We start from the raw sequence: 15,812 nt of genomic DNA, 5'->3' as shown, positions 1-15,812 counted from the left end.
AATTGCAGTTGAATGCGGCAGAATAACTCCAGCTGAATGCAACACTTACTGTGCTGTTTACTCAGTTGCTACATGCACGTTGCTTTGTTTGTGCATATCAAGTGTGCCTCCTCATTTTTGGTTTTTTTTATGCTGTAATTGCTTTATTCCCTAAAAATGAGTAAAATACTTGAAAAAAGTGCAAAAAGGAAGCGTGCTGGTGAAGATACTGCATGTTCAGAGAGAACATGCAGTTTGCATTTTTTAAAATATTTTTAAAAAATGCAAAATTGTGAAATGCTTTGAGCAGAATGAAAGAACGTGATATTGTGTATGCTACAGGCCTAATTGAGGCAACGCTGAGAACAATTATAAAGAATGAAAGAAAATAAAAGTAACTTTTATAGCACGAACAAACTCCAAGTGTAACAAAATCCATTAGATCAAGACAAAGAATTGGAAGAGATGGGATATCTGTTTGGATAGATGATCAAACAAAGAAGAAATCAGGAACAGGTTTGCATACAGCAAAAGCATTAGAAATATTTTATTATGTAATAATTGTATAAGTATTTTATTATGATTATTGTGTTTGGTAATGTTATCGTTATACATGTGTTCAAATCTTTAGTGGTTGGCGCCTAACCCTATTTTTCCCATAAGGCCTGTTATTTATATTGCATGAGGGCTTCTAGGAACACAACTATTGTGTTATACGAGGACTGACTGTATCTGTTTTTGTAATAGTCATAGATAAAGCATTCCCAGGCTCTTGGTTACTTTTTCAGATATTGGCAAAGACATTTTGGTGTCCTCTTAACTATTGAAAAAGTAATGGGTAATAAAAAAGTAAAGATTAGTAAAGGTTAGAATTTTTACAGTTAACACATGTGTATGCACGCAGACAAGTTGGTTGTACACTGTCCTCTGAAGTATAATTTGGTAGAACTTCCACCTGCTTGGTACCATACCAGATTATTCAATATATAGCTAACTGTTTTGTGTATTAGACCAGGAACTTGAGCAGGGAAAAAATAATAATAAAATAAGGAATTAAAGCTCTTTTTGCAGAAAAGGCTATTCACTCCGAGGTACTCTTGAATAATATAAAGACTGACCTGACAAGGAACTCGGAGAAAAACTTGAGAACTTTTAATTAAAAATGAGGACTGGATTCCTTTATTTAAAAACAAGATTAGTTTCAGCGAACTTTCTCCCAGATAATACATATAATGAAAGTGGCTTTTCTAACATACTGGCAGAAAACCTAAAAGAAGTCCTTGTTAGATTTATCGAGTTTATGATGCTGTTACAATTGCATGAGAGTGTATAAAACATTGGAATAACAAATGACGTGATCCAGAGTGTTAAAGGGGCAAGTAGCCGATATGAGGAAAGTTTGGATAAGAAGAGAAATAAGGTTATTGACAAGAATGCTGAAGAAAAAGAAAGGGAGTGCACTGCCAATAAAATTTACCACATAGCACAGAAAGAAAAGATGGAAGAAACTGAAATTATATAATTTATTATAATTTTCATGAATGATAAATCCTAGAAAGGTTAATGGATTAATGCACAATTAGAGAAGGGATGAGACTTACCATTGTAGGAGTTTAAAGACACATGTAAAACCACAGGCAGATATTTCATCCAAACAATAGATGTATTCAGTAGTAGACAATGGACACTTGGAGCACTGGATTACAAGGTTGATGATGGAAGAATGAGTAAAAAATACACTTGAAGAATTTGTATGGAAGTCGATTGTTGATAAAAATTTAAAACTGGCAGTTGGTGATGGTTGCAATAGAATATTTGTATTTCATTTAATTTATACTAGTAACTAGTTTTTATATTTTTACTTCATTATTAAAAGTAATAACTGTATAATAAAGCATTAAAATACTATAAATTCCATTTTAAGATAGTATGACTATGAAGGGAAATGTAAGGCGTTAGTTTTTTTTTTGTGTTTGTGTAAAATAGTTTTAAAGGTCTTTAAAAGAATTAAGGACTGTGATAAACTGACTAAAATAACTATCCCAAGTTATGGAGGAATCCTGAAATAACTAATGACCTTAACTGTCTTGACTGTTATCCAAAACAGTGTAACCCCAGTGCAAAGAAGAGTCCATTGAACTGGAGCCAGCAGTATCTCATTTGGAATGATAATATAAGCTAGGAAAGTTAGCTGGTCTCAGGAAGGCATATAGGGTTACCTGGTATCACAACTTAATTGCAGGATAAGAAATTGAATGCTTATCCATAAGTTTCTTCATTTTGTAAACAGATAAATTGATCTTAGAACACACAATTTCCATAGCCTCATTTATCTTGATACTAATCAAAATGACCCAACCCAACAATTAGAATCACAGCTAAATTCATAAATTTTTAGGCTAAATCAAAATTCAGCCTAAAAATTTATTCTCAACAGATTTTCAGCTGGAGAGAAAAAGACATTGCTTAAACTCTTATAATAATAATCTTTGGGTTATGCACCTATTTATGTGCATTCTCTTTACTGGCAATGGTGATAGTCACTGTGGCAACAGCACCTAGTTTGGATCAACGTCATGTTGATCCAAAATATCATGTTGCTTTATCAGTTATGGATTGTGAAGAAGAACTCTGTGAAGCTGTTTAAATTCTTTGCAGACATTGACATTTGTGTAGGCATATTGCATGCATATGGATGCAAATGATTGTATGTAGTACAATCATTTGCAGTAAAGAAATAGAGTTTTATTTATTTGAATGACTGATATTCTCTTAATATGACTACCTGAAATCTGGCATGGTTAAGATTTCTATATTTCAGAAGTTTAGCTGTACATTGTAATATTTACTGTATATTTCAATACACATAAACTGGCTAATGGGACTTTAGAATAACATATTGAATTGCTATAAGAGATTGAAAGAGTTATTTCTTTTTATACTTTCACCTGTTTATTACATGAAATAAGTGAAAATGATATAACCTGTAATCTTATTATCTTGAACATTGATTCACTTATTATACAAATGGACAAATAAAGAATTGACATAATAATAATTTATATATTTTCAGCTAACTGAATTGGGAAAGAAGATGTCTAAGTTTCCTCTTGATCCTAGATTTTCTAAAATTATTTTAACTTCAAAGGATCTTGGATGTGTGTAAGTATTCATTTCTTTAAGGACTTTATTTTAATGTAATTTGGAAAGGATGATATGTGGTAATTATCCATAGATTAATTATGTAATCAAACACTCTTATACCATGTGAATAATTCAGAGTTGACATATTAAGTGCTTATGACCTAATCATAAAAAGATTAAGATTAACATTTAATTTAATTCAGTGCTATTGAAGCTTCATAAGCTTGGGCTCCTCCCATTGGTCAATAAGTAGAATGTTGCCATTTAACCTTAATCCTTGGCATAACGTATAAAAACCTAACTAGTATTTTGAATCCTTATGTAGCAGTCTTAATTCGTAGAATGAGGAGTTATTATCAGGTATTTAAGATTAATCAGTTATTATTATTTAACCATATTTCATTATTTGTACTAATTATAACATTAAACTTTTATAATCTTTAAGAAGCTTCAGCACTGTCTTGTTTGTAAATTAATTGACCAATTTTACTCTATTTTACTTTATTAGTTCATTGATCTGGCAAGGGTCTTGAAATGTCACTTAAATAAATTTTGTATTATTCACCTTGTATAAGTTTCATTACATAATTAATGTGTGAACTGTAATTTCCTTTATTCAGCAAAAATAAAGCTATTGATATTACAAGGGGTAGTCAAAAAGTTATGAGAACAGTGTGTAAAACCCATATGTACAAAAATCACTTAAATTTATAGTGATAAAACAATATATTCCCAATTTACTGCACTTCATCCCATATGAAGTTAACATTATTTGAGAGAACCAAGTTAGTATTGGGGAATTGATTTCATAAAATTTGAACTTGCACTAATAAGCCATGATGTCCACCATCAAAGACCTTACATCTCTTTGATTCCACAATATTAATGTATTGATATTGTTGCACTCCTCCCATTTAAGTGTATCCTACCCCTGTAAAAACAGTCTCTGCTGTTAATAAGCACAGACTATGCTAGGGAAATTCTATTCCATGAACAAGGCCAAATTGATTGACAAAGCTCTCATCATTCTTTCCTATTGTGTCTAGGCAGAATTGCAAACACTTTCAGATTTAATCCTAACTTGCAAGTTTTTCTCTACTTTGCTCTGTACTTGACCAAATCTCACATGCGGTTGATTATTATATTATTCCTAGATGTTGATGGATTGTTGCATTGTTAATTTTCTTCAACTGATGTACAGCTGTTTTTAAATTTTGCAAACCTTCAGATTGTTACTATATGGGATTAATGCATTCGTTGCTGAATGTTGTTTGCTAATTTTTTGAAGCCATTTTACCAAATTAATACAAAACACAATACACATTGTTCTTTAGAATGAGCAGTTTCAGACTCTGATGAGGCTTTAACATGCAAATGTACTAGGATGTATAACTGATGACTGAATGCAGGTAGTATGATAGGACTGCAACGTTGCCACCTCATTTGAGCACTTTAATAAATACATCAGTTCTGGAATTTTTTGATAAATCCTCATGCATTACTAGTTAGGGTTTGTCCCTGTTTCATGGATTTTTAAATACTGCTAGTGCTAAAAAAGATTAAGATTTAAAATTAGATTTTTAAAGAAAAATTTTACATGGACTTTCGTGAAAGTCATCATTCTGACATTTTTTATAATGCAATTTTACTGGCTATCAGCTGTTACCATGATTCATTTCTAAGGCCTATTCCTCCAGTTAGCAAATTAAAATTTATGTTGTTTTCAGAAATTTTGTGTTAAACTGTGCTAAGTGGAAGGCTACTGTCCTAAATGTTCTATCCCAATGCTGTACTTATGTATTTATGCTGTACTTATATATGTTTCTTAATTTAGAGATGAAATTCTTACAATCATTGCTATGCTCTCCGTGGAGTCTGTGTATTTTGTTCCTTCAGATAAGGTAAGAATTATTGCATGTATTTTGCAATGATAACATTTATTACTATATACTTATTTTATCATGTCGGCAAGAAACTTATACTTACATTAATAAAATTGTATTGTATTATTATTATTATTATTGGCATCAATTTATTATTGATGAAGTCCTGTACAGTATTCAATCTAAGAGGGTGAATATAACTTTTTTTTAGTGTGGGAGAACTATAACCATATGAGGCCATCTAGCTACAATCCTTAACATCTTTACTTAAACTTAAAATAAAGATATTCAGAACTTTCTTTTAATTGTGAAATGTGGTTATTGGTTGGGTTGAATTGATGTAAATATTTCCCTTTGATACTTTTCAGAAATAAACCTCTCCTCTTTTTTTTTTTTTTTTTTGCTTAATGTTAAAGGCAGCTAGAGAACATTAACCAATTTCCTACACTGCTCTGATTTTTTTCCTCATAAAGCCTAAACAAAAGAGTAATCATTAGAAGGCATGTGGTATACAGTCCAGAGGTAAAAGCATGGTTTATTTAGATATTCTTTACAGCCTTTCTCCTGTTGCCTTTATAAAGTGAAGCTAGCTCTGCAACTAGAATTCTTATCATTATTAGTAGTAATGTACACCATCCTGCATGTATTGAGACACATGAAAAAACATCTAATTAGAAAAAAATAATTTTTTTTAATAATGAATATGACTCACATGGACTATAATGTCAACAGTAACCTTTTAGGAGACATTTTCTGCAGGTTTTTTGTATGTAGAAACTGAAATCTTGCTTGACCTCTGCCATAAGACTGCAGCTTGTTCATTGCTTAAACTAGGATGTCTTGTTCTAGTTCTGTTTTTGTTTCAAAACATTCCAGAGGTGTTCAGTTTGATTCAGATCTGAGCTCTGAGTTCTAAATGGTGGGTTCACTTTACTGTTCTCCTCAAACCATGTTTTTTTGTTTCCTATTGTATACATGCAAATAAGGCCCTTTCCAAAGAATCTCCACAATGCATGTAAGGATTGTTTGGTATACAGAATTCATCAGAACGTCACAGTAGAGACTAGACCCCTAGGTTCATAGATGATAAATGTGAACCAAAGTGTTTTTCAGATTGTTGTTGACCCTTTGCTTACCAAGTTCTGCCAACTGGCTCTTGAGTCAGCTCATTAATAGTGGTTGGCTTGGGATGGATAATTGCATATCAAGGAAGGATATGCAATAATTTCAAGAGTTGGTTTTTGGTGTTCCACTTTTTTTTTGTTAATTAGTGAATGGACATACACTGTAGGACAATCTGCTATCTCATATCTTCAGATGGGATACACATTTCAGTAGAGCCTTTCTTGCTCCATTCTGCTCCATCTTCCTGTCATGTGATCCCTGGAATTAAACCATTACTTCCGAGAGGTGAGGTATCCCAATACATGTTGGAAGTCTATTCATTGACAAGAATAAACTGTGGGTATACTATATGGATTAAAAGTGATCTTGTAATTTTGACAGGCAAAATCTTTTATCCTCTGTGATACTATACTGATAAATTTCCAAAGTGGTCATGTTTGTTTCAAAAGGTGTTGCCAAATTTTGAATTTATATTATCAGCATTGTTTTCAATCTGATTTTCTTTTGCTACATATACTGATGCAATTAATTAATAAAAATGCAATTTTTATTAATTAATAAAATGAGTTTTATACATTAAAAATACTTTTCTATGTGCTTCATATTTGATAACTGGTGACTATAGACACATTCTTTCTCTTTGATGGCTAATAATTGATGTAGTTGATTTTAGATGACAGTGGTGAAGTTTATGCTTATTACTTCATATCTTCTCTCTATCCTACTCAGTTTTTTTTTTTTTTTTTTTTTTTTTGTGTTTTTGGATGAAACAAAGGAAATTATGCACTGTTTTGTTTTCCATCAATTTAAAGATGAGGAACAAAAGAGGGTGGGATGTTGGATAATTACAAAATTCTGGTGGGATGTCAAATTATTTTTGTCATGCACATAGTGTGTCAGTGTCAAAATAGTTTAGCAAGCACTGATACAGTGGCATCAAAGCCTGTTAGTCTGTAAAGCAAAATTTTCTGATTCTTAGACATTTTTAATTGAGACTGTAGTTAGCTGTTCTTAGATGGAAAGAGAGAGAATAGAAGTAGAATTTACAGTAGTCAAGTGTTGCGTAAGTCAGGGATTGCCTGTAATATATAATAAGGTTCACAACCAGAATACTATTATCAAAGTAGTTGAATCCCTAAAACAAGGGATGCAAGTAAGAAACCTTGAAACTAGAGTACTTTTTTAATCTTTGTCATGTGATACAAGTAATACTAATTAAAGCATTCCCTTTTCAATATCGTAGAAATATCTATTTGTGTAGATATAAAAATAGTGTTAATTAGTATTACTTGTATCACATGACAAAGATTAAAAAAGTACTCTAGTTTCAAGGTTTCTTACTTGCATTAGGAATTCTCTTACCACAAGTAAGGGTTTTCTTAGTTGGAATGCTTAGGATTCTTTTTTTTTTTCCCCTTTGTTAATTTTTTTGGATATTACTATACTGAATATACTGTGTTTCAATTGTGGGTTATGTTACCTTCTGGAGTTTTGTTTACTAATTCACTAACTGACTTATCTTATCTACTTGATACTAATGCTAATAGTCTTGTTAATAATTAATAAGTTTGATTAATTCTATTTATTAGAAAGACTTGGCAGCTACAGTATGGGAAAAGTTTAAAGATGGGTCTGGAGATCACATCACACTTCTTGATATATACAGAACCTACCGGCGTATCAATGGAAAAAAGGTATTCGGAAATGATTTGTTTATATGTATGATTTCATTATTTGAATTATTTTCTCTGCTAAACAGGTGTGTCTAAAAGTTAATTCACAAATTTTATCAGTAATTCTATGATGATTTTAAATAAATTTAAAACATCACAGCACACATAGGAAAAAATGTGTTCAATACAAGTAACAATTTTTCTTATTGATATGAGAACTAATATATGTAATAGGTAAAAATTTGTTGTATTTGACTGGTAAACACAAAGTTTTATTGGTATTTTTAATTCATAAAGAACAGTGCCAAGTTTTTCAACATCAAGTAATATAGTGCCACTACTATACAGTCTTGCTGAGAAGATTGCATATAGAGGTATAAGGTTCTGCACAAGCAGTATGCAAGGACTTTACAGTGGACATGTACGCTGCATTCAGAAGTGCACATCCTCCACTGTATTTTATTCATATAGATGAAACCACCTTTCGTGTTTTAGGACAGTCGGTAGGCAAAATATGCAAATATGGACTTTTGAACACTGTTCTTGCATGTGAAATTCAGTTTGATTTACTTAGAGGTTCACTTTTCATGATTGTGTTAGTGGTCTTTTTTATTTATTATTTTTTTTTTTTAATGAAAAAAAAACAGTAATTTTTAGAGCAGACCATTTACTGCAAAGAATGTCACCAAAACTGGTTTCTTTTTTTTTTTAGTAGTGAGACGCTTTGAATTCTTCTTAACCAAGTGTTGCTGCTGTAGTCTGGATGCAAGTGGTTTGGCTTTATCTTTGGAGGGGGGCTAGATCTCTAATGAGGTCATTCAGCTCGTCTTGGGTAAACATCTCTAGCTCTGATGTCTCTTCATTGGGTGTGCACTCTGGATCATTTGAAGCTCTCAGGTCTCCACCAATCACACCTTAATTGCATTCCATTTTATCTTCTAAAGAATCTAGTCCTTGCTGTGGAGGTACTGGAATTGGCATATTATTATCATGAGAGGTCTGTCTTGTTGCTGAATCCAGGTTCATATAAACATTCTTGTGCTTATTCTTCACAGAGAATCCAGTAACATTCACATTACAAAAGTGACAACCATCATCATGGCCTTTTGGTTCTCTCCATATCCTAGGTATGGCATGGACTTTTTCCCTTTTTTTAGCCAGTCATGTAATTCATTCAAAAGCAGTACAGATAATGTGCCCACACCTTATACTGCTCACCTAGAGGAGAGCCAAAGTATAACTGAAATTTTTCAAATATTTTCTGTGATTTAGTAAAGAGCTGTACACACAGTAGAATTTATTGGGGTGATTTTTACACTTTTGAAGCAGGATGATGAATGTGTTTCAATAATTCATTGGATTTTGTCTGAAACAAGTTAATCAAGTAATTAAATTATGAAATAACAAGGATGTAGAAATATTAATGTATAACCATAACCAATAAATATTCAAGTAGGAATAGATATGTGAGTGGTATTATTGGTCTCATCACAAAAATTAGAAACATTAGAGGAAAAATAAAAACAGATTTGGAATCAGCATCCAAAGATCTATGTAGTCTTTTTTTTTTTGGACCAAATATAAATTATTTTTTTGTACCTACTTGAAGTAGGAATCCATAACTGGGGAAAAGGTTTACTTTTTTTTTTTTTTTTTAATGGAAGAAATAATTAATTTTCATAAAAGTATTACTGTGCAAAGTAAACATTTTTGGTGACTCAGCAGTCAGGTTGAAATACAAATGATGTTCTACTTAATAAGAAATTAAAATGGCAATCTCTTAACAGTTTTCATAAATGACAAGAGTTATAAGAAGTCACTGGTACATCAGCTTTCATTGTAGATTCATGTAGTCACTTTCATGCTGATTCTCCAAAGTGAAACCCTTGTATAGTCAGTGAAACGTAAAGTATGAAGTGATTGGATATAGTAATGATACAAAGGAATGATATTTTGGGTAGAAATTATTACAAATACAGTGCAACCTCAATATAAAACATGTGTTGGGGGGGGGGTAACTTTAACATTATGTTATGAAGTGTTTTATAGCTAAAAATAAAATTTATCCAATTTTTCAACATGAATAAACAATAATCAGAATACAATCTTTTAAGCAAGTGCATTTTTATATAAGCAAATTTCGTTTTATTATTTTTTTCACTTGTACTATTTTGGCATCTGGATGAAACAGGTTAAACGTTTGAACTGTTACTGTAGATTTTTTTTTTTTTTTTTTAATCTGTACTTAAAATAAAAATATTAACAGCAATTCCTCATATAATTAAATTTGTTATAATGATATGATCCCACACTTCCAAATGAGACATGTTTACAGAGAATCTAATTTACAGTATAGTGCATAAACAGGAAATAAGGAATAACTCAGCCACATAATCTAATGGCCATTGTAACTAAGTAGACAGAACATGACAATTTAACCCCCCCCCCAACCACATAACTTCCTTGATTAAGGTATTCCTGGAAATTGTTGCATAGACGAAAACCAACATCTTGGAAGTCATTTTTCACAAAAATTATATAATCTAAATGCGATTTCATCCTTGAAAAGAATGTCACATGTTTACAAAAATTTAACTGAATATATCACAACTGATGATGGTAATACAGTGATTTTTCCTTCTCCCCTCTTTGAGAAAAATGGTTAGTTTTACAAGTGTCCTATGTGCAGTTAATGTATTTTTAATCATATCTCTAATTTAGCCATTTGTTATAAGAGAGAAGCTGAACGTTGACAGTAATAATAATTGGTTGACTACTGTAGAAGTGTGTGTGTGTGTGTGTTTTGCCATAAACTGCATTTTTTTTTTTTTTTAATGTCCCTCTTGGGGGGATATATAACACTTGTGTTGTATCCAAATCTGTGGTATATTGAGGTTGTATTGTATCGTTACAACTGGAATTAATAGTGTATATTCAACTGCAAACAGTATATAAAAGCAGTTTAAACTGCAACTCTTAATTAGATATCTTCCTTTTTAGGAGTGGTGTCAAGAAAATTTTATCCTTGAACGTAATGTAAAAACAGCTATTGAAATAAGAAAACAGTTGTCCAGGTTATGTCAGCAAGAAGGAATTTTGTCAAGGTCTTGTGGACCAGAGAAAGAAGATATTATTGGGTTAGTCATTTCATTTCATGGTCTCTCTCTCTCTCTCTCTCTAGCATTGCATATCCTTTAAAATAACATTTTTGCCTTTGATCTTGTAAGTTCCTTCTTAAGGATTGGCATCCCTTATTTAATAATGAGAAAAGAAATTAAAATATTTAATTTTTATTTATGCTCATTTATTATTGTTTTGAGTGATTAAGCCAGTATCCTGTAATGCATGGTCATTAAAAGGAAACTGATTGCAACCTATGAAAGGCAAGTTATAATGAACTAAACATCCATTAATAAGCTGTGTGTCCCCCCCCCCCACCAGTATTAAGGAACAGTAGTTATACTACTGTTTCTTAATATTGGGGGGGGGGGGTAATCATTGACTGCAGTGCATCTTAAAAAGTTTCCTTACAGTCAGTACTTAAAACATTGTTTCTCATAGTCTCCCTCTCATAAGTCTAATTATATTTAAAATGAAATGTAGGCATTAAAATTAAAATAAAATACATGTGTGTGTGTGTGTAAATTTAAGAATGTATTGGGTAAGAAGTTTTTCTTAAATTTACATGCATCTTATTTTACATTCTGGTTAAACTGTATTCCTTAGATATAAATTCCATATCCCTTTCTATCTCACACTCGTATCCATTCATATGGTTCTGTCTATGTCATAATAAACAGTTTTCTTCTTACTGATTTTGCTCTATTTTGCTTGTATATATATATATATATATATATATATACACACACACAGTTTGCTCAATGTAAAACTGATTATTACAGTTATTATTCAAACAGTGGTTAATGAAACAGAATATACGCTGTATGTTACAACCCCACTATGGGTGTCTTTTTCAATGGAGACAATACAGAAAGAATGAACAAGATATTTGCACAAGCGAGTATATAAGAAATTTGTGAAGAAATGTCTGAAAATTTTAATTGCTAGCTGTAGAAAAAAGAATCCACTGGCTAATTAATAATGGAAAAAAATTTAGCAGATGGTTTAATGACACAAACTAGATATTGATAGTAACAGATAACCCTTTTGGAAGTACGTACATATACAGTGTGGTTTATGCTTTTATGTCGTAACTTCAGGGGATAATTCCTGAGGTCATTCTAAGTGAAAAATATTATATAAGCATAGGTCCAGTTCTTGGAAGTTTCAGAGCCATTGGTAAAGAAGTTAAGATGATTTAAATATGTGTTCTGCCAGTGTGGAGAGGCCTATTTAGGGCAATTTTTCAAAGACTACCTTACCTTTCTTCCAATCCAATCATATCCAGGTGGTATATACATTAAGATTATATATTGAATTGCCCTCTCTGTATATACATACAGAGAAGGTAATTCAATTCATTCCCCTCTCCATTGTTTCTTGCTGTATTCCTATAGTACAGCCATTGTTCATAATCCTCCCATCCTATCTTTATACTTCTTCTCCCTCCCTCCTCCCCCTTTTTCTAATAATTTTGTTAATTGGTCAGGGAATGACTTTTCCAAAGCTAGCATTAAAACTTTTGGACATTTCTTCACAGATGTCCAAAGTGTTCACTTATGTATGTACCGTATTTCCCCAAGTATAAGACGCTTCCATGTATAAGACGCACCTTAATTTTGGGTCCCGAAATTTGAAAAAAAATGTATTACATAAAGTTATTGAACTCAAGTTTTATTCATCATAAAATTCATACAACTCATCACTGTCAAAACTCCCATCCATTAGCTTGTCCTCATCTGTGTCTCGTGACGAATCACTGTCTTCATACATTGCCTCATCCTTAGTTCCATCTATGGCATTTGAAATGCCACGTTTCTTAAATGACTTGACAACGATCTCAATCTTGATATTATCCCAGGATCTTTTCACACAGGTACAAACTTCTCCTATAGTTGGTTTCTTCACTCTTCCTGATGGTGTCAGAATGTCCCCAGAAGACTTCATCCATTGGTTCCATTCGTCTCTCATGGCAGTTTTGAATGGTTTGTTAATGCTGACATCAAGTGGTTGAAGCTGAGATATCAAGCCTCCAGGTATGACGGCAAGTTTTGTTTTTTGCTCTGCAGCAATCTTCTTTGTGTTTTTTGTTATGTGTGAACTGATCAAGCACCAATAGGGCAGGTTTGCATAAGAGCCCACCTGGTCTCCTGCTCCAAACTTTCTCAAACCAGATCTTCATCCCATCCTGATCCATCCAACCCTTGTCGTGAACGTGGACAATCACTCCTCGAGGAATGTCTTCTTTTGGCATTGTTTTGTGTTTGAAAATCAGCATAGGATGCAGCTTGGTTCCGTCGGTACAACAAGCTAGATGGCTCTTTTCGTGTCCACTTGTCTTCACAGTTACAGTTTTCACTCCCTTCTTATCAACAGTTCTGTTACTTGGGGCATCAAATTGAAGGGGGACTTTGTCCATATTTGCAATCTGTCCCAACTTAAACTAGGCGCCTCCGTAGCCAGGTGGGAAGGAGCAGCAGTGTGTAGCACACGCTTCTTGATTAGACCGCGGTTCGAGCCCATCACCACCAAATACGAGGATACGGAAAGGTCAGGAAATGACCACCGCACATCCCGGAGCAATATGGCCTTAGTTGCTAATGCTCCTAAAAAAAAAAAAAAAAAAAAACCCAACTTAAACTGATGTGTCTTCTGACGTTGAATGACAAAATGATGAAATTCAAGGACCTTCTGCTCATAGCTTTCAGGTATCTTTTGGGCAAGTCTGGTGCATGTACGCATGCTTAGTCCATTCTGTTTCATGAACCTGAAGCACCAATTGTGTCCTCCTTTGAAACCAGTAACTTCTTTTTCATCAGCAATTCTTGCCTCATGCTGAACCATCTTTGTGGTCACAGGAATTCCAATTGCCCTTTGCTCCTCAATCCACATCTTCAATTCCCTCTCTAAACCAGGCCATTTTGCTGACTTGCTTCTAATGGCCTTCTTCTGCCGTGGCATTTTCAGTAGGGTTTCTTCTTCCTGTAGCCAGTCTCGGATTGTTTTCTCAGTTGGAGGAGGACCAACCTTATGTTCAGCAGCACGATTTCCATTAACTTTTGCAAACTGGATCACTTTTAACTTGAATTCAGCACTGTACGAAAATCTTTTCTGAGCCATTTCTGCGCAGAACTTGGCAAAACGTAACCTAATATACCGGTAACAAGTGCGAAACAATGAGCACAAAGACAACAAGCGCAAAAAAGCGGGAAATGCAAGTAAAAAAAAAATTACAACCATTGTATAAGATGCACCCAGTTTTTATGCTCCAAATTTTTCGAAAAAGGTGCGTCTTATACATGGGGAAATACGGTATGTACTTGTACTTTCTTTGGTGAAAAACACTGGGGTGGGGTTATAATGTACAGTGTACTTGTTGTTTCATTAAATATTTAATTCAAAATCCAAAAAATGCTGAATTCAATGTATCCATCTAGTTCCAAAAAAAAAAAAAAAAAAAGTGGTATTTTGTCTGCAAAGAACAGTTTCTCAAATAAAATTTGTTAACGGAATTGTTGCAACAGGTAATTCTGAAGAGGTGCTAATTGTCACCTTTTCAAGCAAAAATTAAAAAATCAAATTACCAAATAAATAAATTAAAAATATAAGCAGGGGCCTACACTCACCCAGGTAAGAATGTGACTTGGGAATTTCCACAGCGCTTATGCCTCCTTTAAGAAATTGTTCCTGTGTTTTTCTTCTGAAGTGTTTATCTCTATTTACATATTGGGTTAGGTGTGTTGGGATCGGGGGAATCCTTGCTTGTTTCCAGCACCAGTTGTGCCACTTTAAGTAGAAGACAGGGCCTCTATTCTTGCCTTAGTGAGTGTAGCCCATTGCTTATCTATTCTGTTTTTTTAATTTTTAATGATTTATTCTATTATTTTATTTGGTGCTTTGATTTTTTTAAAATTAAAGTGGCAGTTGGGTTGGCACATCTTCACCATTATCTGTGCAACAATTCCTTTAATGTGGTATAATACGGTGTTCAGTTTTATAAATCATTATTTGATTACACTGCATTTAATTTATCTTTTAATGAACGTATTCTCATTTCCAAAAGTTTAACAGAAATTTTGATTTATGTACATTTCTTTTCTTTTGTTCATACAAAAAAAAAAAAATTAAGAAGTAAGAAAGGTTTAATAAGGGTTTGTACAATTAGACTCAAACAATCCTAATAACTAAATATAATTGGCTAAGTTTCAGATTCAATATCAAAATCCATTTTCAGGCTTGGATTCTTTGGTTCTATAAAATTATTTTATAGAACCAAAGAATCTCTTTATAAAGTTTAAGGAACTTTGAACTTTATAAAGAGAAGTTCACAATCAGTGACAATACATGGCATGAACCCAATTCTATAGTTAGAATTTTAAATTTAAGTTTAAATTCCAAATTATGCATTAAAAATATGCAATATAATATATGCTAGCTGGGAAATTCTTTAACTGGACTTTTATAACATGATATATAACAAGATTTCAATGAGAAACTGGCATTTAAATACATGAAACTTGCTTAACACGTTGCCTGCCAAGGCTTATTTGGGTAAACTGGTCTCCAACACCAATTTGAGTTAGGCATGTTAAATTATTCAAAACCCAAATTATAATATATATTCATCACCAAAACTCATAAAAAAAGCTTATTGTTGTAAAAAAAAAAAAAAGCCTTGGGAATTATCTCGTAGTTGCTGTATGTAATTGTAGGTGGTAGATGACTTTCATCAACCGGTGAAATACCACCGCTTTGCTTATTGGAGGCTTGAAGTGGTGAAACCCATGTTTAGTCTGTAGAGCTAAGTTTCTGGCATCCCCCTCCCCCCATACTTCTCTCCTTCAACCCATGCAGGGTACTAAGTACTATAGGTTTTGATACCTTTCGT

At 32.7% G+C, this 15,812-nt stretch overlaps 1 protein-coding gene across 1 annotated transcript in view; it reads left to right on the top strand.

The window, feature by feature from the left end:
• The window catches only part of ath (ATP-dependent RNA helicase DHX33), a 186,612-nt gene that overhangs the window by 153,380 nt on the left and 17,420 nt on the right, over positions 1–15,812 (top strand). The window contains exons 15-18 of the mRNA XM_090375086.1: positions 3,053–3,141; positions 4,958–5,024; positions 7,721–7,825; positions 10,805–10,941. Of these exons, the coding sequence (XP_090231212.1) occupies positions 3,053–3,141; positions 4,958–5,024; positions 7,721–7,825; positions 10,805–10,941 (398 nt within the window). The remainder of the gene's footprint in view (positions 1–3,052; positions 3,142–4,957; positions 5,025–7,720; positions 7,826–10,804; positions 10,942–15,812) is intronic.

This window comes from Mastigoproctus giganteus, chromosome 6 (assembly GCF_048544385.1).
Source record: "Mastigoproctus giganteus isolate SK-2022 chromosome 6, ASM4854438v1, whole genome shotgun sequence".
In the NCBI taxonomy this organism is placed as follows: Eukaryota; Metazoa; Arthropoda; class Arachnida; order Uropygi; family Thelyphonidae; genus Mastigoproctus; species Mastigoproctus giganteus.
This window is presented reverse-complemented; position numbering and strand designations above follow the sequence as displayed.